The 24,192-nt window shown below is 43.8% G+C and overlaps 2 protein-coding genes across 9 annotated transcripts in view; one reads left to right on the top strand and one right to left on the bottom strand.

The window, feature by feature from the left end:
- The window catches only part of PARS2 (prolyl-tRNA synthetase 2, mitochondrial), a 33,045-nt gene extending 11,246 nt beyond the window's left edge, over nt 1-21,799 (top strand). Inside the window, exons 2-5 of one of the 7 annotated variants that reach the window (XR_012497230.2) lie at nt 5,243-5,465; nt 6,826-6,926; nt 12,027-12,205; nt 14,498-14,853. The gene's annotated coding sequence lies outside the window, so the exon portion shown is untranslated. Of the gene's footprint in view, nt 1-5,242; nt 5,466-6,825; nt 6,927-12,026; nt 12,206-14,497; nt 14,854-21,630 lie in introns of those variants that run through there. The other 6 variants (XR_012497231.2, XR_002138254.3, XR_002138253.3 and 3 more) reach the window with 6 other exon arrangements.
- Nucleotides 1,554-21,928, bottom strand: TTC4 (tetratricopeptide repeat domain 4). Of its 2 annotated transcripts, XM_019742862.3 has the most exons (10): nt 21,797-21,928; nt 21,070-21,187; nt 20,158-20,319; nt 18,317-18,394; nt 16,795-16,919; nt 10,726-10,812; nt 8,698-8,915; nt 8,012-8,093; nt 4,976-5,058; nt 1,554-2,805 (listed from the first exon to the last, which is right to left on the bottom strand). In XM_019742862.3, exons 1-10 carry the CDS (start codon nt 21,905-21,907, stop codon nt 2,703-2,705), a joined length of 1,167 nt encoding a protein of 388 aa, XP_019598421.2. In that variant the 5' UTR covers nt 21,908-21,928; the 3' UTR covers nt 1,554-2,702. The 2 variants fall into 2 exon arrangements, with proteins under 2 accessions (XP_019598421.2, XP_019598422.2); XM_019742863.3 differs by lacking the exons at nt 8,012-8,093; nt 8,698-8,915.
- Nucleotides 21,929-24,192: the final 2,264 nt, after the last annotated feature.

The following is a 24,192-nucleotide window of genomic DNA, read 5'->3' as shown; positions in this document are numbered from 1 at the left end:
CCCTCCTTCTCTGGGCCTCAGTTTCCCCATCTGTTAAATGAGGTGGGGGAGTGTTGAGTCCTTGTGGGAGCTCTGACTCTGGTTCTACTTGAGTCTCAGGCATGGACAGGTGGTTTGAGAGGCACAAGGTTATGGCCAAGCCCACGTGCCCCACCTGGAACTCATCTGCCTCTTGGGCCGTCAGTCCCTCACTGAGCCCTGCTGTGCTGGCCTCCCCCTGAGGACAGGGAGCACTCAGGGCCCTTTCCCCACCCCCTGGAGGCAGATCCTGTGGGCTGGGAGGCCAGGAGCCTTCCTGGAGGAGGTGTAAGGCGGCCACATTGGGCTTGGGCCCAGGAACGCCACTGCTGATGCGTGTGTGTGTGCAAGTTGGGCTGTGGAACAGGACTCGGGTTTATTTTTATTTTCATTCACTAGTTCCTTCATCCATCCATTCATTAGCACACTCACACGCACTGAGCTTAATGCGTCAGGCCTGGGCTCTCAGACGAATCCCCGTCTGTCCACTGCCCACTGAGCTCACCTGGGAGGTTTGGGGCAGCATTTCTCAAACTCAGTATTGACAGTTTGGGCCACATAATTCATTGTTTGGGGGCACTGTCCTGTGCACTGTAGGAGGTTTAATAGCATCCTTGGTCTCAGCCCACTAGATGCCAGTAGCATCCCACCAAGTTGTGACAACCGAAAATGTCTCTAGATGTTGGCAAGTTCCCAAGGGTGCAAAATTGGCTCTGGTTGAGAACCACTGGTCTAGTGCTGCCACTCTGCATAGCGTGCGCCTGGATAAATCTGCTTAGGAGCTGGTTACTGAATAATTAGGTACCAGGCACCCTGCCCGTGGCACCCGCACAGAAGTGCCCTGGACATGCCTACGAGGTGGTTACAGTGAATCATTTTACAGATGAAGCAGGCTCCGAGTACAGTCCCTTAGTCCCAGCAGGTCAGCAGCCCCCGGGGTCCCACCTCAGATCTAAGAGTCTGCCATTCTAAGTCCCATTTCTCCGCTTCCCACCTCTGCCCCCACCCAGCTGGAGGGAGGTGCAGGGACTGAAGGGAGAGCAGAAGCTGGCCGATGACCTGGGCTGGGCGATGGGGGTGAAGGTCGCATGGTGAGCCTTGGCAGGTGCGTACTACTGAATGTCCAACCTGCTCTCATGGCACCTCATCCCAGTGTCGAGAAGAGGGCAGGGTCATCAGTAAGGCGGCACACTGGAACCTGCTTTGGCCCAAGAGAGAGGTGGCTGGAAGTGACTGCTACAGGGAACCCTGCCATGCCTGCTAGGGTCATTGCTAACTCAGTGTCAGGCGTCTCACACAAAGTGCTGAGTTCTTACAGAAAGCCAAGCGGGAGTCTCTAGCTGGGGAGTGAGGGAGAACGGCCTCGGTGTGGCCTCAGTTAGGCTTAGGAGGCTTGACTTCAGCTTCCCGGCCACAGCCACAGACAGGCACCTGTACCTAGAAGGAAAGCTGCTTGGTGCTTTGTCAATATTCCACAACAAATTGCCCTTCAAAGACAAGGAAGCACACAGCACAAAACCCCACATTAGCCCATCTGAAGGACAACAGCTGGTTTCAGTTTAATGACATATTAGCTTTGCTATAGTTACTAACAACCCCCAAACCTTAGTGCTTATTATTACAACAAACATTTTCTCATTCACGTTACAATCAGTGGCTGCAGGCCAGCTGCTGCACCTCTGCTCCACATGTCTCACCATTCTGACCCAGGCTGAAGGCACAGCGCCAATCTGGGAAACAGGTTCTCATGGCGAAGGGAAAAGAGCATGAGGCTATCATGCAATGGCTCTTCAGAGAAGTACACTCCTCCCTGGGGGGATAGGGTGGGCACTACAGGAAGTCACATGGCTATAGGTAAGGATGTCTAAAACCTTCTAGGAAGGAGGAAGCAAACAGCTGCAGACAAAAACACAACCTATGACAATGATTCAACATGCAAAAAGATTTTCCAGTACAAAAGGCACAAAACTAAAATGTGAAAATGGAGAGGAATGTAGAATCCGCTGTCCAAGTGTGTCACAGTCCTCCCTACTGCAGAGATCAGGAAAACTGGCAAACTTTCTAGGGGTTCTGGAGGATCCCAGATCGTAGGTCTTTATAGATGCAGAGTCAGGACCCAGCTTTCCTGGCCCCATCGCACTGCAAGGCTTCTACAGCATCCCCACAGAGCAACCCTCTGTGCTCATAAAATAACAGGAGGCCGGAGTTGCTCAGCTTTAATGCCTTAAAATTACATGCATGGTTTGTATATATGTGCAATTTGAGGGGTAGCTTCTCTAAGGCGTCTAAATCCATAACGGTTTAGAACTATGTCCCTGGATCCTGAGTCAGTCCAGTGAGTTCCTTGGGTCAGTTGCTATGGTAACTGCAACAGATGGTCCCTCTGAGATGGAGGCGAGTGGTTAACATAGCTCACAGTGAGTCCAAGGATGTCATGACCAAGGCACAGAGTTTTCTATCAACAGAGGAAAGTGAAAACCATCTGGGGCTCAGCACTTTGACCAGAAAGGGTGCAGTTCACGGAGTCAGCAGCCCCTCCCACCACCATGTGAGCAAGGACTGTCTCAAGGTGACAGAAAGTGTTGGATTCTAGGAGTATGTCCAGGTGATTCAGGTATGCTGGATTCCAGACAGGAGGATGAGGAAGGAGATCCAGCGGGCCTGGCTCTCACAGCCTGGCTCGGTCACTTTACCTGGTGTACCTTCCTCCCCTGGAGATAATGTCTGCAAAAAGGAGAGGATCCTACACAGACCAAAAATGCTGGTGTCAGAGCTTTTACAAAGTACCTGCAGTGAACACAACAAAAGAGAGGTTAACTGAATTGCAATCTTAACTGTCCATGGACCTTCCCAACAACATTCAAGGTGAAACTCCGTATGTCAGTCAACATTAAAATGCAGGTTTAGCACATTTATTTGGTTGGTTGTTTATTAATCTGGCAAATGAGCATGACCCCCACCCCCTTATAACCTAGCCAGAACCTCTGGGCCCTTCATCTAGCATCACTGTATGTCTGTGGTGAAATATGACAGAAAACAAGAACATGCTTTCATTCATTCAACAGTGACTGCCCAGGGTGAGCCAAGCCCTGTGCTGAAAACAGAGATTAAAAAACAAGCAAAAACTATTGTCCCTGCTCTCAAGCCCTGGGAATAGGGAGATAAATAATCAATTCTTGACAGCAAGGCACAATGGTAGAAGTATTTGTGAAGTACAACATTAGCGCAAGGGGCCTAATCCCCTCTGTGGGGAAAGGGAACCAGGAAAGGCGTCCTAGAAGATGCCATGTGAGCGCGATTTAATTTGGAAAAGGGGTAGTGATCGGGGAGCAAAGAGTCAGATGGTGCAGGTCACCAGAGCGTTTATGCTCTTGTGGGGCAGAAAGCAAATGGAGTGAGGCAGGTGGGAGAGATGGCCTTCCAGATCAAAGGGTGTTAGCATGTGACCCAACGTGCTTGGATCTGGACAGAGGCCTGTATCTTGGCTCCACCCAGTCCAGTCCAGGCTCTGAAGCTGCCAGAAACCTGTTCTGGTTAGTAGCCTCTTTCCTATGCCATTCATTTAAAAAGTAATCATTTCCAACAGCATTTACATTTTCTGAGAAGCATTACAATTGTTTTTTCTCCACAAATCAGTTATTTAGATTTCTCCCCCATTTTGTTTTTAGAGATGGGGGACAGTAGACCTTGGGCCTTTACAGAATCTAGGTAATTTGCTAACAGCTGGGAAAATGAACAGCTAAAAATTTGTCTACAAAACAGTAAGGAGATTGGGGGCCAGAAAAATCACTGCCAAGAGAAGTTCTCGATCATTTGAAGAAATCGTCACCCCCTGCCTGCCTACCCGAAGCGGACATCAGACCAGCTGGACACCCCTACCGAGTCGGTTACCACACCGCCAATTCCCGTCCAGTCTGCGTCCTAAGTTTCTCTCCAATCCATCCCCTACTTCAGGCCTCACCCGTCGAACAGTGCACTTCAATCTGTCCGTTATTGTGTAAATTCCAACGAAACAAACACCCTTTGGGGCTCTACCCACCATCAGGGTAACGGTCACACTCCTTAGGCCGGTCATTCAAGGCCTTACCACATGGCCTAACCTAGCTCTCCAGCTTCAAGCTTAGGGGAAAGTAGTCCAAGAGTCAACTTATACATCAACTGAGGACATTCCTTTATAGTCCAGGAACACCTCAAAGCGGAAGAAAGGGACAATTGCCAAATCCAACCAGCTGCCACTGTTACTACCCTGTTTCCCTGAAAATAAGACCTAGCCGGACAATCAGCTCTAATATGTCTTTTGGAGCAAAAATTAATATAAGACCCGGTCTTATATTATAGTAAAATAAGACCAGGTCACATTAATTTTTGTTCCAAAAGATACATTAGAGCTGATTGTCCGGCTAGGTCTTATTTTCGGGGAAACACAGTTAACAAGCAAAGCCACCCTTTATAGTTTACAGAAGTACTGTGACTCCTACTCTCTTATCAGCTCTCAAATTCCTGAGAAATATGCAGGCAAGAGTTATTATTCCCATTCTAGAAATGAGGAAACCACCCCAGAGAGGCAGTGTGTGCTTAGGGTCTCACAGCCAGTAAATGATGGTGTCTGATTTCAAGAGCCAGTGCTCTTTCCATAGAACAATATCAGAGGACAAGGCACAATTGGCAATAGGAGGGCCATCGCGACTGTCTTCCGGTACAAAAGCCAGGCAGCTTCTCCCTCAGTCCAGCCCCATTCACTTCTCCCAGTCTGAGGGTGTCATGGCTATAGAGCAATGGGCTGAGTCATCACCTTATCGCCTGTTTGGCCAATGGCTGGGCCAGTCTCCATGGCTGCGTGTCAGGGCAGAAGGGAGGGAGTACCAGGGACTCGGCAGTGGAATGAGAACCTGACTGTATCCCTACGACGGTACCCGAGCATCTTCCCTGGCCTGCTCAGCCCCATGAAGTGACTCACCTGGGGTGCTGCAGCACGTGCAGGAGGGTGCTCTCGGGAGGCACCTGGTACAGCTCTGCCCTGTCCTCGTCCTCAAAGTAGACCTGCAAGATTAACAGAGGAGCAGGAGTCAGATCCAGCACCAGGCATGTCGAGGCCAAGTCTAGGGAAAAGTTAGAGATGTGGCTGTTATTCACTGAACGGCTCCTTTACGGAGCTGTGAAGTATAAAGCACTCAGTCCTCTTCCATGACACTAAGAAAGGTATTATTGGCTCCATTTTCCAAAGGCAGAACCAAGGCTCAAAGGAGGAAAATAACTCACCAACGTAACCCAGCCAGTAAACAGAGAAGCCAAGACTAAAGCCCAGCAGGCCTGTGAGCCTTCCCATCCCAACAATTCAGTCCTAGAACCTTGAGGCGTGGAGGAAGCAAGCCACGGGGGCCGAGAGCAGGAGAAGGAGGATGTCCACACAGAGAATGGCCCTGTGGAGGTGTCGAAACCCAGGCAGGGTAAGGAAGACATCTGCACAGGAGGGCTGCGGGGGTGAGGGTGTCAGAGCCCGGCCACGGGAGGAGGGGTCCTTGCTGGGGGCCGGCCAGCCTAAGCAGGGTACGGACTTCTTTGTAAGACAGCTGTCCAGGGTGGGGTGTCAGAGCCCACACGGGGTGAGGAGGATGTCCATAAGTGGGCGTAGCCAATATGGGGAGTCAGGGCCCAACCAATGTGACGAAGGCAACCATGCATGGCGGGGGAGGCCTGCTGTGGGGAGTGGGAACCCAAGCAGGATGAGGAGGGTTCATGCAGGGTGGTTGAGCAGTGTGGGGTGTCAGTGTGCGCAGGATGAGAGGGGCACCCAGGCTGAGTCAGCAGCAGCCTGATGTGGGAAGTCAAGAGTCCCAGTAGGGTGAAGAAGTTTCCACATGGGAGAGGGGGCAGTAGTGGTGACAGGAAGGGGATTAAATACAGAGAGACTGACCAAATGAATTAATGTATTAAGAATAGAAGTCACTATTATATAGAAAGGAAGAAAAGAGGTCCTGTGGTGTTGGATCAGACTGAAGATAGAAGTGAAACCTCATGTTTTCTCTCTCTCTCTCTCTCTCTCTCTCTCTCTCTCTCTCTCTCTCTCTCACACACACACACACACACACACACACACACACACACACACACACACACGGCACTGGAGCAGTGCACCCCTCCCACTGCCCCCATACTTGTGAGTACACCTATTGCACAGATCTTGGCTTCTAAATACCATTTTCCACTAAAAAGAACCGGGGCTCCTTGAGAAAAATGGCTGATTCTAGAGCTGGGACAAGAAAAGCACAATTTGGACCTAGAACATCTTGTACCAGAGTGGAAGGAAGTGCTTAAAAATTGAAACAAGTGAAAAGGACATAAACAATTTGAAGGGATTCCCACTGGTCAAATCTGAGACAATTTGAGTATAATAGTAATAGATTATGACAAAAAATAGGAAACCATAAATCCACTGATACAAACAAACGATTATGCTAAAGGTTTGATAAACAATGGGATACGAGGTGTGATCACAAAATACAGTGAATGTTTAAATTTTAAAAATGTTATCTCAGTAAAAAACACATTGGCATTAATTCCCCCCAAGTACTCCCCTTGCTTCAAACACTTATGCCTTTGTTCTTGCCACTTTCTGAAGCAGTTCTGGAAGTCCTCTTTCGTGAGTGTCTTTAGTTGCACTGTCATGGCTGCCTCGATGTCCTGAATTGATTCAAAGCGTTTTCCTTTCATGGTCATCTTGACTTTGGGGAAGAGCCCGAAGTCTCATGGTGACAGATTCGGTGAATAAGGTGGATGAGGACTCACCGTAATGTTTGTATTTGACAGAAATTGCTGCACCAGAAGTGTGTGACATGGAGTGTTGTTATAATAGAGGATGAAGTAAAGACACTCACGAAAGAGGACTTCGAGAACTGCTTCAGAAAGTGGTAAGAACGATGGGATAAGTGTGTTGGAAGCGAAGGGGAGTATTCTGAGGGGGATTAATGGCAATGTGTCTTTCACTGTAATAATTATTTTTATTTAAACATTCACTATATCTTTTGTTCACACCTCATAGTTACATCATTTCAAAATACCTCATTATAAAATACTAATTACAAAGGGGAAAAGAGTAACTTCACAGTAGAGAAGCCTGTCAGACCCCCCACCTCAAACAGGTGATCAAAGTGAATGTCACCAGTAATGGGACAAATTGAAACCATGTGCACCTAACAGGATGCAACGAGACACAGCATCACTCCTGTGACATTCCGGTCAAATACGCATAATCCAGATCTAGTCACAATTAAACCCAGATAAACCCACACTGAGGGACTTGACACAAAATAACCTGGTTTATAATCTTCAAAAGTGTTAAGATCAAGAAAATTGAGGAAGACTGAGAAACTCTTCCATAACCTGAAGGAAACTAAAGGGACATGGCCACTAAATACAATACAATGTGGGATCCAGATCTGTTTGCTATAAAGAACATTTGTAAAAACTGAACAGTCTGAGGATTAGGTGGCACTAGTGGATCAAAGTTAATTCCCTGATTTTGATGGTTGATTGGGATTATGAAGGAAACTGTCCTTGTTTGTGGGAAACAGACACTAAAGTATTCAGGGGTAATGGGACATCTTATTCTGAAAATGATTAGAAGACAAATTCTTTGAAATGTAACTTGTGGTTATGTTTTTTAAAAATCCCAACAATGGATTATTCAGCCTTAAAAAGGAAGGAAATTCTGACACATGCTATCACATGGATGACAACATTATTCTAAGTGAAGTAAGCCAGACACAAAAGGACAAATATTACTCCACTCACATGAGGTACCTAAAGTTGGAGGTGGATAGTGGTGAGGGTTGCGTAACAATGTGAATATACGTAATGCTGCTGAACTATGCACTTAAAATAGCTAAGATGGTAAATTTTATATTCTACATATTTTACCACAAATTTTTTTAAGGGCAGTGAACCTCCTCCCCTCCAAAAATCCCACAGAGGAACAAAATAAAATTTCTCTTACCTCTAAATTATCAGGGCAGTATTTTCGCTCTAAATCCCAAGAGGGCGTTTCAACAAACATCACCATTAGATGATCAACAAACCTAAGGATATAACATGTACTTTCTGGGTATCAATAACTCATGATCTACTTTCCCACATCACAGTCCCCGGACACCAAATCACAGAGATACCAGAATATATCACATCAAAAGTAGGCTTAAGCCATTTTGACAACAGTGCCCAAAATGTGTACGTGTATCACTTGTCCTATTAAACACAGTAATTTTCTTTAAACTGCCTCAGGCTTAACAACCTTCCTTACATTTAGCCACATTCTAAGCATTAACCCTATGAAATCACATGTTAAAACTGCTAGTTATATTTTTTCTAATATACACTTTAATTACTACGCACGTACTACCTACAATGATTTCCTATCTCACCGGATACGTACCAGTGCTTGACAAATTCTGTACTTCAGTGTTACACTTACTAGCCTGCTCAGTACAATGGTGAGACTATCTATCATTACAAAGCTAGTTAGTAAAGGGAGAAAGCAGCTACAGGATAGAGATTATGCCAAACCAGACGGAAACCCTCTATACTATTCTCCTCCTTCCTCAACAAAATCCACCTGTCCTTCCTGCAGACACAGCAGGGAAAGAGCATGCAAGCAAAAGCAGAGGCTCTTGGACAAGTGAGTACCTGGAGTCCTCATGAAAAGTAGCAATGAAGTCCGACTGGGCATACTCCGGGTACAGAAAGAGTACAGGCCAGCTCAGTCTGCCCTGGTCATCGACACTCAGCCTGGCTCCACAGGGGTTCTCAGAACTGAGCCCATCCAGGAGAAGTTCGCCTAGACCTTCTGAGGCTGAATCTTCCTCCTCACCGGCAGCTTCAGAGACTAGCCTGATATTCCTAGCCTGGGGTAAAGACAGAAACGTACAAAACCTTATCGTGTGGAAGGATGCAAACCCATTTCACTAAAACAGGGAAACCACAACACTGCAAGCTCCGAGGGCCAGCTCTACACGATTCCTCTGCATTATCCCTGAGGCCTAGCACATAGTAAGCATCACTTGTTTGACTCCCCTTGCCTGGGCATCGACCATGTGCGGGACTCCGTGTCAGAGAAGGTTCCTGCCCGCAAGACTCTGCTCATGGTCTAGTGGGGAGACAGCTATGGAAATAAGTGTAATATACAGTAAGAAGTGGAGCTGTGGAACTGCAGACCATACATTAATTCAGTCTGGAGACGAGTTGACTGAACCAAGACTTTGTTGACTGAACAAAGTCTTGAACCAAGACTTTGAAAAGCAGAGAAGTTTGGGGTGGGGGATAGTGGAAGGGCATTCTACCCCAAGGAACGGCATGTGCAAAGGCACAGAAAAGATCAAGAGTGTGGCATGTACAAAAATGGCCAATGCTTCAGTTTAGCCAGGACATAGAATACTAAAAATACTGCACACTGACTTAACCTTGACTGTCTCATGGAAATAAGGATAAAGCAAAGGTCTGAATAGTAGAGTCACCTCTTATATATGTGTGTGGAAATTCCCAAGGCTAGCACAAAGGGGAAAATTATATGCAATCAAAATTACCTTTGAAGATATCTCCTAAATCAGGGGTTGGCAAACTTTCCCTTAAAGGGTAAGATAAGACATAGTTTAGGCTTTGTGGGTCAAATGGTCTCTGTTGAAGTTAACTGCTCAACTCAGCCACTGCAGTGTGAAAATAGCCATAGGTAACACACAAACAGGCAGGGCTGCGGTTTGCTGACTCCTGTTTTAAACCATTGGTAAAATACAGTATGTATGGCTTTGTGTACACTACTGTTGAGAGTAATTCTTCTGCAGAGTGAAGTCTGAGATGCAGACAGATTAAAGGAGAGAACCTAAATAAGGTCTGTGTGCAAATGTCGGGGCATTCCCATATTCTACATTTTAGAAAAGGACCAAATCCCTTACTGTGAATGACCATTAGATGGAGAATCTGGACTATTCCATTCTGTTTAATTTGTTAGTATGTGTTAACAGATTGCTTGGTGTGGGGAAGGACTAGTGGAAAGCATCTCAGTAGTGTGAAGTTCTCAAAGTCAACAAGTCATTTAAATGAGTGCTCAATTTAACTCACCAAAGAATGAGACCAAGAACCTACCCACATTCTGTGAAGTGTTACTGTGAAGACCAAGGCCAAACAAGTCAAGGCTCAGGTGTCTTGCTGGACAGCCAGGTAAAAGCAGGGTTTGGATCATACTACATCCATTTAAAATGCAGGAAGACAGGGCAAGGGAGATAGAACTTGTTGTTATTATCAGAGGAGCATCCTAAGAATTCACTTTCTCAGGAGGCAGTAGAACACAATGGCCAAGAGCAAGGACCTGGCTCTGACACACACTGGCTGTGTGAGGTCTCTTCATCTCCCTGAGATGACATCATCATCTAGCAAAACAGGAGCAAGAAGACCTACCTCAGCAAGCTACTGTGAAGACTGAATAATGCTTAAGCCAAAGCATCTATTCCGTATAGGTAACCTGAGACCAACACGTATACACAATGGGAGAGCTGACTGAACTCGGGGTGTGACTCCACACCCCCTTCACCACACTGCTGCACCAGGGCAGAGGGAAAGTGAGCCAATTCATTCAGGTAAAGCATCCTAAGAAAGGTTCTCAAGAGGCTTCAGGATTAGTGGATTCAGGAAGACCACAGGGCCTAAGGTTTGAGAACTCACCTTGATGGCCTGGAGTAAAGCCTTATTCTCATTCCGCTCCTTCTGTTCTTTCAGCTTTGCTTTCCTTATATCTCTCTGTTCAGTTCGCTGAAAATGAAGTTCAGATGCATCAGCTCTAGGGAACTTGCTTCCTCTTGTTACCCCAGCCTGCTCCTAAATTACTATCTCTGGTGTCTAGCCAACCCAGGATCCTGTGTAAGGGACACCAGTGGCCGGACTCAGTTCAATAAGCATGTAAAAAGCACATGTCTAGGTGCCAGCACCAGTGGCAGCAGAAACTTAAAAATCTAGTTCCTGTACCCAAGGAGCTCACACGCTCCTGAGAGGGACAGACAAGTAGGTCTGTTATGTGCTACCCTGGTAGTGTGAACCAAGTGCTAGGAACAGAGGAGGGAGTGCCTGCTCCTTTGAGGATGGGATTTAGACAGGAAGATCCCATCAGGCAACGGAGAAAGGGCATGCTCGGGAGAGGGACTGACAGTGGAGTCTGTGGGGCATTTCAGCTTCTCTTATATGGGGGAAGTATAGGAAAACACTGGAAAAACCCAGGGCAAGAACTTATTAGGGGACCTGCCCTTTGAACAATACAAGCCATGAGAGAAAAGTGCCCCCAGTCTACTTAATCTGGCAGAAATGCAATTTAGATCTCCTTTGCCTGCTAATCTACCCAAACCAGGTGCTCCTGCTCTCACCCTCAAGATTGTGGATTAATCGGGATCAGCAAACTTTCTGTAAAGGGCCAGAGAGTAAATATTTTATGCGTTGCAGACCATGTATAGTCTCTGTCATATATTATCAGGTTTTGTTTATAGCCCTTTAAAAATGTGAAAAATGTGCTCGCTTCGGCAGCACATACACTAAAAATGTGAAAAATATTCTTAGTTCACAGAATATGCAAAAACAGGCCAGGGGCTGGATTTGGCCTGTGGGTTAGTTTGCTGCCCCTGCTCTAAAATACAGCACCAACCATCCCTCAGCCTCCCCACAAATGCCCACAAAGGCTAACACAGATCTTTTTTCTCTTGTGACCAGAGTGTATCCTTTCAGGGAGACAATGGCTGGTAATTCTGGGTCATTCCTTCTCCAATCCAATAGGCCAACAGAGCTGCAAAAATCCTTTCTGCTATTAGCAAGTATGATTACACTATCAAGAGTGCCCCACCCCAGGGATACCACTAAAACTATGTCCAATTCTGCTTCCCAGTTGAGAGACACCCAACCACACCGTGTCTGGTCCACATTACAGAATGATTCAGGATAACCTGGCCTCTGCCCCATGTTGGTTTTACTCTGATTTCCAGGATGCAAGTTGATAGACATGGCTTCCTGCTGCCTCACCTGAAGTTTGAGGTCTTGGCAGCCCACATAAAGTGGGAATAACCACCAGGTCGGAAGAGCCCTGAACTAGGGAGGTTGCTGCCCCTCCCTTTTAAATCAACTTCGTTGAGGTAGAATCTACAGAATTTAAATGTACAGTTTGGTAAGTTTAGACAAATGTATACACTAGAGTACTCAACACTCCAGTCAAGATAGAAAACATTTTTATCCCCTAAAAAGTTCCCTCATGCCTTTTGCAGTCAATCCCCCTCATTCCACCACTGATAGGTTTATTTCTTTTTATTGTCAAGTAATATTCCATGGTATGAATATATCAGTTTACTTATCTATTCTCCTGTTAGACACAAGGGCTATTTCTGGGTTACTATGAACAAAACAGGCAATTAAGCGTTCTTATACAAGTCTTATGAACGTGTTTCCATTTCTCTTAGGTATACTGACGACTGAAATTGCTGGGTCATAGGATAGGTGTGTGAAACTGCCAAACTGATTTTCAATGTGGGCATACCTTTTTATATCCCACTGGCTGTGTACGAGAGTTCCAGCTGCTCCACATCTTTGCCAATATTTGGTATTGTCAATCTTGTAAACTGGCATCCCACTGAGGTTTAATTTGCATTTCCTGATGACTAATGATACAGTGCAAATTTTCATGTGCTCACTGTATATCTTCTTTTGAGAAGTATCTTTCTTTTGCCACATTTAAAATTTTTTCCATATTGATTTATGTATTCTGGATAAAAATCCTTTATTAGACATTTACATTACAAATATTTTCTCCATTCCATGGCTTGTCTTTCCATCTTTTTTTTTTTAACTTTTATTTTTTTTAAGTGTGTTTTTCCAGGATCCATCAGCTCCAAGTCAATTAGTTTCAATCTAGTTGTGGAGGGTGCAGCTCACAATGGCCCATGTGGGGATCAAACTAGCAACCTTGCTGTTAAGAGCACCGCGCTCTAACCAGCTGAGCTAACCAGCCACCCAGCCTTTTCATCTTAATGATGTCTCTTTAAGTTTTGACTAAGTCCTATTTATCAATAATTATGTCTTTTACGGTTAGTATATATTTTTTTTAATTTTTAGAAATTGGGGTGAAATTTACATGATATAAAATTAACCATTAAAAATTTTAAAATATATAATTCAGTGGCATTTAGTACATTCAGCGTATCAAGCAATCATCACCTCTACCTAGTTCCAAGACTTTTCAATACCCTAAAAGTAAACCCCAAGCCCTTTTAGCAGTCAGTCCCCACAACCCCCCAACCCCTTTTATACCTGGCTTCTTTCCCTTAGCATAGTGTTTTTGAGGTTCATCTACATTGTAACATGTATCAGTACTTCATTCCTTTTTATGGCTGAATAATATTCCATGGTGTGGAGACACCACATTTTATTTACCATCAATTGATGGACATTTAGATTGTTTCCACTTTTTAGCCATTTAAGAACAGTGTTGCTATGAACATTCACATACAAGTATTTGTCTGAATACTTGTTTTATACCTAGGAGTGGAAGTGCTAGGTTATATGGTAATTCTATGGTTAACTTTTTGAGGCATTGTCAAACTGTCTTCCATAGTGGCTGCATTATTTTACATTTCCATCAGCAACATATGAGGGTTTCAATTTCTCCCCAGGCTCCTTAGAAAAAAAAAAAAAAATTACAGCTAGCATAGTGGGTGTGAAATAGTATCTCATTGTGGTTTTGATTTACGTTTCCCTGATGACTAATGATATTTGGCATCTCTCATTTGCTTGTTAGCCATTTGTGTATCATTTTTACAGAAATATCTATTCAGATCCTTTGCCCATTTAAAAAATTGGGCTGTCTTTTAATTATTGAGATATTAAAAGTTCTTTATATATTCTAAATAAAATCCCTTAACAGATACATGATTTACCATTATATTCTCCCATTCTGTGGGCTGCCTTTTTACTTTCTCGATGGGGCCTCTGAAGCACAAGTTTTTTACTTTTGATAAAGTCGTTTATTTCTTTTTTCTCTAGTTGCTTAAGCTTTTTGTCTTATCAAAGAAACCAATGCCTAATCCAAGGCCATGAAGATTTATGCCAGTGTTTTCTTCTGAGAGTTTTATAGTTTTAGCTTTTACATTCAGGTCTCTGATCCATTTTGAGGTCATTTTTGTGTATAGTATGAGGCAGAGGTCCAAGTTCATTCTTTTGCATGTGAATATCCACTTGTCCCAGCATCATTTGTTGAAAAGACTCTTCTTCCCCCGAGTGAACTAGGTACTCTTGTTGAAAATCAGTTGTCTACAAACGTGAGGTTTATTTCTGAGCTCTCAATTCTATTACATTGATTTACATGCCTATCCTTATGCCGGTACTACAATGTATTGATTACTGTAGTTTTCTAGTAAGATTTGAAATTGGGAAATGTGAGTTCTCTAACTTTATTTTTGTTTTTCAGGGATTGTTTTGGCTATTCTGGGTCCCTTCAATTTCCATATGAATATTAGAATCGGCTTGTCAATATTCGGCAAAGAACCTAGCTGGACTTTTGATGCAGAATGCATTGAGTCTGTACAACAATTTAGGAATACTGTCATCGTAACAATACTAAGATCTAATCCATGAAGATGGAATGGCGCCCACCTACTTAGGTATAGGTATAGTTTATTTCAACAGTGTTTTGTATTTTCAGAGTATAAGTTAAATGCTACTTTTGTTAAACTTATTCCTAAGTATTTTATTCTTCTTGATGCTATAAGTGAAATTGTTTTATTTTCATATTTGGAATGTTTATTAAAAGTCTATAAAGTACAACTGATTTTTGTATACTGACATATCCTACCAGTTTGCTGAACTACTTTATTAGTTCAAATAGTTCTTTTAGTAGATTCCTTGGGATTTTCTATATGCAAGATCATATCATTTGCAAATAGTTTTACTTCTTACTCTTCTTCATTTTTGAAGGGTAGGTTTGCTGGATATAGAATTCTTGTTTCATAGTCTTTTTCTTCCAGCATTTTGAATGTCACTGCATTGCCCTTTGGCTTCTGATAAATTTTTAATTTTATTGAGGATCTCTTATATGTGAACAGTCACTCCTCTCTTGGTGCTTTTAAGATTCTCCTCTTTGTCTCTAACTTTCAACAGTTTGATTATGAAGTATTTGGGTATAGATTTCTTTAACTATATCCTACTTGGAGTTTGTTAAGCTTCTTAGAAGGGTAGGTTACTGTTTTTCATCAAGTCTGGGAAGTTTTCAATTATTATTTCTTCAAATATTCTTTTGTCCCTTTCTCTCCTGGAATTCCCATTATGCCTATGATACACTTGATGGCATCCCACAGGTGTCTCAGTCTCTCTTCATTTTCCTTTCTGTTCCTCAGACTGGATAATCACAACTGACCTGTCTTCAAAGTTCTGCTGTTGAACCACTTAGTGACTTTTTCATTTCAATTATTATACTTTTCAACTACAGTATTTTTATTTGGTTCTTTTTATAATTTTTCTTTATTGATAGTCTATTTGGTGAGACATCATTCTCATGTTTTTTTAGTTCTTTAGACATTGTTTCCTTTTGTTTTTAGACCATACTTAAAACAGCTGGTTTAAAGTCTTTTTAAGTCCCATGTCTGGGCTTCCTCAGGGACAATTCCTATTGATTTTTTTCCCCTGTGTATGACCGTACTTTCTTATTTCTTTCCATGTCTTATAATTTTTTGTTGAAAAATGGACATTTTGAATATAATGTGGCAACACTGGAAATCAGATTCCGCCTGCTCAGGGGCTGTAGGTGCATGTCGGGGCATGCCTTCAACTCTCACCCAGCAGTTTACAATTCGGCCTTAACCTTCACTTCCTGACTATACAGAGCCTCCAAATCAGCCAGAGATAACTATTTAGGGCCTTCTTAGATCTTTCCTGGGCACATGCATAGCCCTGGGCACACATGTGACTTAAGAGTCCCAGGAATATGTTGGAGCTTACAAAGTCCTTATATAACTTCATTCCCTAGCTTTTCCTTTTAAATGTTCTATAAGCCTGTTGTTTGCCCCACCTGTTAATCCTCTGCCTCAGGCAGCTGCAATCTTAAATAAGTGCCTCTAATCATTTTTGACAAATGCCCCACCAACTGCCCCTACACCCAGCCAGCCTATGGCAGTCTTATGCCATTTCTTATTTATTCAAATCATAATAGCCACAAATTTATCTAGTCCTTACTATACGTCTAAGAAATATGCTAAATTTCCTCTCTCTCCCTCCCTCCCTCATTTAATCTTCATAAAAACCTTTGGGGTATATGTTATATTTACTATGTTCAAAGAGGGGACTGAGTTTCAGAAGTATCAGGAACTCACTCAAGGTTACAGTTCTGCTTTATCCTGTCTGCAATGTTCCCCTCACCCCCACCCTCACCCGAGTAAACTCTTGCTCAGTCTTCCCAAGATTAGACGCAAGCATCACTTCTAGCAAACCTTCCCTGTTACCCCCATCTCTGCCCTGCTCTTGGCCAAGGCAAAGTTAGATACCACTACTACTTTATATTCTTGCTTGCCTCTATCACACTATAACTATTTATTTACTTGTTTGTTTACTTCTCTGTGTCCTCCAGTGTTCCAAGGGTAGGAACTGGTTCTGGATTTTGCTTTTAAAGAAGAAAAAGTTTACAATGACCAAAAAGACACAATCTGGGGAATGTTAATTAATTCATTAATGCTAATTAACAAAAGCCAACTGGCTACTGAATCTGCCACCAACCTTTAGTCTGTCTGCTTTAACCCGCATTTCCAGAAGCTTCTTCTCTTTGGCATCAATCTGCAGCCCCTTATCGCACCAGTTCACAGCCTCGGCAAAGTTTTTCAGTTCCAGATGGCACAACGCACCTGTAGAACCCAGAACCCTTAGGATCCATGGACAACATGCATGGAAAGAGGCCCCCTTGAGCTGGAAGCCCCACCTCCACCAGCTAGCAGCCAGCACCCTGAAGGGGAAAATGGATGATAAAGGTCCTTGTATTGCATTCCCGAGACTAGGACCCATTCAGGTCAAAACTCCTGTGAGCTCCCTAGTATTAAGGGCTCTTAAAGTAGGGAAGGCTACAGCTTAGTGGCAAAAAGCACAGGCTCTGGAATCAAGACAGATACGGGCTAGAAATACGGCTCTGTCATTTACCACCAGGCATTAGGCAAAAGACTGAACATCTCCGACCTTCAGGTTCCTCATCTGCAAATGACAATAAAGCCCATCTCAGATGATTTTTCTAAATGGCGTCAGAAAGCAGAATTTGCCTCAGCCATTCAGTGGCAAGACCAAAGACATTAGGTCTTTCCTATCCTAAAATTGTTCTTGATGGCTACCAGTTTAAGCTGCCTCTCCTTTAATCGTGTTTAATTTTCTCCAGTCAGCCTCTTTAGGCTTTCCACAGAATTTCAAAATACCAGAACTGCTTAGATGTCAACAGAATCCAACCTTATTTTCCAGAGATGAACAAACTGATACTCAGAGTGGGTGTCTTGCCAAGGTCACATGGTAAGGTAAAACTGACATTTTAATAGAGGATTAGAGTTCTAGCCTGAGGCCAATTCCACAGGACTACATTCAATTTACTTGCCAATCTTTGCTCAGTACCTTCTTTTCTTTCCCTACAGCCAAGAGACACAGATCTACTTACTACCCACAATCATAAATATCTAAAGCAGCATAATTTTGATGAAGCATTTTAAGCTGGTCCATGGGGGATACATGGAAGATTAATGTGTGAGGAATAAAGTTTGCAAAGCACCTTTGAGCGTCCCAAAACAAAAAAGAAGTGAAGTATAAAAGTAATAAAAGCACTATCATTACAAAGGTCAGACTACAAGAGAAAAAATAATCTGGAAACATCTCTGCATCTGAGTTATCAGCAAAGGTCCCATAACTTATCTTTTAATTAACATTAACATGGCATTTGAAGATCTCACCTTTCAATCAGCTAATTTAGAAAAAAATTAGAATGTGGCTTTTGAAACTGCTTTATTTTCATTTTATTTTTTTACTTTAAAATGAAGAATTTCACTTCCTCTACAAATTCTTAAAACACAAAGGGTTAGATTATTCTCTAGGGAATTCTTTTAAAAATGGTATGTTGCAGTGGATAAGGACCAGGAACTTAATATCAATATTACAAAAATAAGGTGCTTCATTAGTATCGTGGCACCGTAATCTCAAAGCTTAAAATGTCTCAAGTTTTGGTGTAGTGACTACCAACTTTTCTTTAATGACAATCATACTATAGACTTACCTCTTATTATTGCTTTGAGGTGGCAGGGTTTTAACTTTCTGGCAGCTGTCGCATCATTGAGAGCAGAACGAAAATTGCCTAATAAAACACCATTTAGTAAAAGAAAGAAGTTCTGATGAGGTCAGAATGTTTCCAAAATTTATGTGTAGAGACAATGATACTCTTCTACAATGTTGGGTAAATATAAATCAGAGCAACTGTTTTTAGAAAAAATTATAACTGTGGTCATCAAGAGCCTTAGAAATTTTTATGACATCAGGCAACCAACCCACAGAACTTTAGATGGCTAGGTAAGCACATGAAAAGACGCTCAATATCACAAATGATTGACTAGAGTAATTAAAATTAATATGAAATTGGTAAAAATTAAAGACAGACAATATCCAGTATTGGTGAAAATACTGAAAAAGGGCACTCTAAGGGTAAACTAGAGAGCAAATTGCATGTACTTTGTGTACATTTTGACCCAACAATATTCTTCTAAGAACTTATCCTACCTTATATAGTTGCTATGAGGTCACAGGGGATAACAAATGTGAAAGTAAGCCGTACCAGTGACACATAATTTAAGGAATGGCTCTCATTAAGAATCTGCTCCTCTGGTGTCACGCACACACACTTTTTTTTCTTGCAAAGTGCATATGGTCTTATTAGCCCTAAAAGTGACCCCCTTTAAGTTCCCCAAGGAAAGGAACTAGGTAGCTCTCGTTCCCAGTGCAGTGCTTAGCACACAGTAAAAGGTCAGATCTTACTCATCTCTATGATGCCAGTCCCTGGCACAGAATAAGAACTCAGTTTGTCTGCTGAATGAAGGAAATGCATTCCTCCAGAAGTTAGAAGACTGAGTTTCTAGTCCAGGTTCTGGTACTAACCAAAGGGTCCCTCTCTGGGCTTACACAAATAAGGGGGTTGGTTAGCCCAAATAATCTCTAAAGTTCTATACCACTCTTACTTTTTAGAACTTTATAATGAAACAGGCTAAATGAGAAAACAGTTGGAGCAGACTATGGTTGGAGAGAAACTGCTCAAATGGTGATGAATCCCAACAGACTCATCCTAGCTAGACTACAAAGCTCATTCTCTCCCAGTTCCTCAGAAATGCCTGCGGTCATTTCTAGATCCTCTTAAAATCTGTGATAAAAAACAAGGATCTCATATGACCAAGATTACTCACTCAAATAATCAATGCTTCCCAAAATCATGTCTGCGACAAAGTACTGCACGTTAATAAGTCTTACTTAAAAAGCGGGCCTTACAAAACTTGAGAATCACAGGGTAAGGTTCTTTGCTGTAGGTTATCTCAGTCCTTAACATACTAATGTGCATTGCAAATCCCCAACAAAGCAGCATTTTCCAAACTTACTTGTCCAAAGAATATTTTTTACTTCAAGGGTCCCAAGGAATACTTTGAGAAATTCTCCATTAAATTAATAGTTTCTCTCACACAAAGACCTCTACTGCCTTAATCCTACTAGCATCCTTGAGAAGAGGGTAAAAGGCCAGGAAAAAAACTCTTTTAAGAGAGACAAGCAGAATTTGGGCTAAAAAATCCCAATCATACCAATGCGTGTTTAAGGTATTTGACGTCACTCATTTGGTTCAGGTAGTAAGAATTATACAATCTACGATGGTAAGGGATGGGAATAATTGTTAAAAAATTATACAATGCATCTGGCTTCCCTTTTCACCAAGTCTACCTGGAACATCAGAGTTCAATTAAACTACCCTAGGTGTCTGGGGTAGCTTCTCTTTCTCTGATACTCTCAAACTCTCCACTAGCCATCATAATGGCTTTTATCATGTTAACTCTTTAGAAAGCACTAAATAATGGAATAAATTACCCAGATAGTACTGTGCTGCTGCTCGGTTGGTATAAAGGACAGCATTCAAATCAGGGTCTGCACATTTCTTCTTTAAGCCTTCAGTGTACGAAATCACAGCTTTTTTATAGTCTTTTTCTTTAAAATAAGCATTGCCCTCATCTTTATAGGTCTTGGCCTGTTCTGCAAAGAAGAGAAGAAATAATCACTATTTCCTAATTTTTAAAAGGCTCATTAAAAATAGTTTCTAAATCATTCAACAATGAAACATAATAAACCAAAGAGAAAAAAACCAACAGGGAAGGAAAACTCAAAAATACTATAAAACTGGGTATCAACATGAGAAACAAAGTCATGAGTACTTAATGCGACAATCAATTCCAAATACCTATGAAGGTAGACTATTAAGTGCTTACAAAAAAAGAAGCATAAAGGAAAAAAGCATACTTATCCCAGCTCTTGAAGAAAGAACTTTTTTTAATTACTGAAGAAAGGCAGAGAATTATACTTCTGCTTTTGCTTATGTTGTTTTATTCCCTGGAATGCAAATTCCCCTAGTAAGAGCCTACAAAATTGTTAAGATTCGGCTCAAATTTCTGATCCACTGTGAGCCCACTCCTACTTCTCCACCTTCAGCGTTCCAGCAGTGCCTAGTACACAGCTGTGTTGGCACTTATCACACACACGTTTATCCTGATTCTTTAGAACCATCTGGCTATCCACTGGAGCATGATCTTTGAGGCAAGTTTTCTTCATCCCTGTGCCCCGATGCCTAGCTAGCATTTAATAGGTATCCAAAGAAGTATATGTTGAATAAATAGTAACAAGTTAGCTCAGGCTAACTACTACTTGTTTTCAATCAGAACCTGTCTGATCACTCTTTATCTCAAACCAATGGCGACACAAAACAAATATTTGAGTCATGGAAGATACCTTCTGGAGATCGCTCCTCATCAAAAATAATTGACTGGAGGCAAGCCAAGTCAGGATTCTCCATGGGATCAATTTCTGATGGCGTTTTCTTCATAAATAGGGGGATCTTTTCAAATTCCTAGAGATCGTTAAGACAAGAACAAACTATACAAATAGGATTTTCCACAGAGTAGATCCAACTCCATGTTTCTATACCAAAGTTTTCCTACTCGTCATGATTTGCAAATCATCATGATTGGCTATATCTCTCCCTATCCCAGCCTCAGTATCCCAGCTGTAAAATGAGTGTAGGAAAATGATCTGTAAAGATTCTTTCGTTTATCATATTCTTACATGTGCGGTAATAGTTACCATTAATTGAGTGCTCGATGTTCCTGGAGCTTTACCCACATCTCATTTCATCTTCACCACAATCCTACGAGATTGGTGCTATAGTTAGGGCAATGTTACAGAGTCAGGAGACCGCTCAGAGAAGTAAAGTAACTGACCCAGTATTAGAGCCAGTAAATGGTGGAGTCGCAGGTCTGACTCCAAAACCAATTTTCCTAAATGTACAAGCAGATTAAGAAAACCCTCAAAATCTCGAGGCCGACTTTTAACCCTCAAGTTGAAACTGATGACAGCGCCAGGGGTCCGGGGGCTGAGGGACCCGCCTCCATGCCGCGCGGGAACCCCAGGAGTCCGCACAACGCACCTACAAACGTGCGGAGCCCCAAGTCCTGCTTACCTCCTCCCACTGGTCCTCATGGAAGCGGCCACGGTAAGACTGACTCCGGAACTTTTCTACGAACGAGTCCATGGCGTCGTCGGAGACGGCGTCCAGTTCAGGTAGTTCCATGGTAGCTCCTCTGCCCTCCCGCCTCAGTCAGGCCGCCGAGAACTCCCCGGCAACTTCCGGCGGTGCGAGCGCCCTTCCCTTAATCCTCCGGGCGGCGCCAGCCCCTGAGCCTCGGGTTCCGCGGCCCTGGGGGCGTGGCCCACCCGGCTCCACCCCTCCACCCGAAGAGCACCTGCCCCGCCCCGCCCCGCCCTCCCTTCAGCTGTGCTGTAGCCCCACCCCCCGAATGCTTTTGGGGCGGTGAATAAACCTACGCTCCTCCATACCACACTATCATGTCACTTCATTTGTTCGTTTGTTCAGCCAGTTGTCGCATATTTCCTAAGCTTCTTCTGGGTTCCAGGCCTGTTGTAGTCACTGGGTGTACAGTGGTGGGCAAAGCAGATAAAAGCCCTGCCCTCTAGGAGTTGATAAGGTAGTGTGAGACAGACAATAAGCACATAAGATGTTAGAGTTTGTCAGGTGGTAACGAGAGCTATCGGAGAAAAAAAGTTTTAAACGGGTAGATAGGCTTTCCAAGCAAAGGAGGAGACCTGGAGCGGCAAGTGTGGGTGTGGGGGGGAGGGGAAAGTTGGGGGGAAGCATTCCCCCTGGAGGGAAAAGGCAGGACTGAGCCACAGCAGGGGAGCTGGCAGGGGTGGAGTGCTGGAGCAGAATGAGGAAGAAGGTGAGGTGAGAGGAATAATGGGCCATGATTCTGAGAATTCTGTGCAATGGGACCGTTTGGAGAGTTATGAGGAAAGAAGTGGTGTGATCAGACATGCGTATTTCCGAAGTTTACTACCCCTTATTCCCCTCAGCTGAGATGGAAACAAGGTCTCTAGGCCAGGGGTGCCTTCCTGCAGCCACTGGGTTACCCAGCAAATGTTTCCTGGGCCCTGCATTGGATGCTGCAGCCTGGGCGAGCTCACATCCCGGCCAAGAAGGAAATGCAGCCAGGCTGTAGACCAATGGAAACCCGGGCTGCTTACAAGTCTACACAGAGGAGTGGGCATTGGTGGGGGGAGGAGGGGAACAGGCGGGGCGCGGGTATTGAGAGTAGTTTAACAGAGGTGATGCCGATCTGACAGCATAGATGAGGAAGGCCTCTGCAGATGGGTGGGGGCTGGAGGGAAGCTGGGCATTTCAGGCAGTGGGAGCCCATGTGCAGAGAGGCGTGGAGGTGTGCAACAGAGCCGCATGCTAGGTACTGTGAGAGTTAAGAGGTAAGGCCAGCAAAGTAGGCAGGGGCCAGAGGGCCTGACTGTCCCTTGGCCCTCATCCTGCAGAGGATAGTGAGCCACTGAAAAGACCTCAGGGCAGATTTGTCTCAGGAAGGCCAGGTTGCCCGGTGAAAGGTTGATGGGGGGAGGCTGGGTTAAGAGATTGACAAGGAAGCTGAGGATGAGAGACCAGGGGAGAGCAGAGATCTGAAGCCCAGCAGTGGATCTGGCAGGCTTGGTTATTATTTGGTACGAAGATGAGAGCTAAGGATGACAGCTGGAGGGCCAGGGCTGGGTTTTTCCCTTCTAATTCGCCCCCATGCAGCAGAGCACCTGGTCCCTTCCCTCCAAACCCAAACCTCCTTTTCCACACTTCTTCCTCCAGTCTGCTCCCTAACCACGGTTCCCATTCTTATTCTCCTCTTCATTATCTTTTCCCTTCTTGAGTACAAAGCCTACTAAGTCCTTTTACTTCCAGTTTTTAATTTGATTCCTATAAAACCCCGGGAGGTAAGAACCCATTTTACAGGTGATTATAGGGGAGGCTCAGAGAATAGAAGTGACTTGCCCAGTGCTCTTTGACCCTTCCAACTCAAAATGACTTGGCGGCCTTGGCCTGTAACTGAGCCTATCAGCCTCTGTTGAGCTTCAAGATCACCCAGACCCGGGATATGGCAGCTGTCATTTGTCAAGGCCACCAGCTAGGCCTGGGTTCTGGCCAATGAAAGCAGGAGTGTCTGAGTAGAAAGAGCTCAGATATGGGTGGGAGACCTTTGGGACCCACACCTCTATTGATTCCCTGTGTAACCTTAGACAAGGCCCACCGTCTTTGAGCCCTGTCCTCATCTGTCGAATGAGGGCAATGAAGCCGGCCTGCCCGCCCCATAACTCTGTATGGCTACTGTGAGAACGCAAAGGAGGTGATGCTTGTGACCATTCCTGGCACTGAAAAAGGTTATGCCAAAGGACCACCCCCATCTCCTACTCTCTCTTTGGCCCAGGATCCTGATGGCCTCGGCCTGCCACTTACTGGAGGATGATTATGTGGTCAACTTCATGGCATCCTCAGCCCTAACAGGAACT

Source organism: Rhinolophus sinicus, chromosome 14, assembly GCF_057876585.1.
Source record: "Rhinolophus sinicus isolate RSI-liver-muscle chromosome 14, RSI-T2T, whole genome shotgun sequence".
Lineage (NCBI taxonomy): Eukaryota > Metazoa > Chordata > Mammalia > Chiroptera > Rhinolophidae > Rhinolophus > Rhinolophus sinicus.
This window is presented reverse-complemented; position numbering and strand designations above follow the sequence as displayed.

Bases quoted from the DNA above. Each gene is read 5' to 3' on its own strand.
- TTC4 (XM_019742862.3), bottom strand. From the start codon at position 21,907: ATGGAACTACCTGAACTGGACGCCGTCTCCGACGACGCCATGGACTCG. The intron at 10,813-16,794 runs GTTGGTGGCAGA...CTTCATTTTCAG, and splicing joins TTAAAGCAGACAGACTAAAG to CGAACTGAACAGAGAGATAT. The intron at 8,094-8,697 runs GTACTCACTTGT...TTATATCCTTAG, and splicing joins ACTTTTCATGAGGACTCCAG to GTTTGTTGATCATCTAATGG.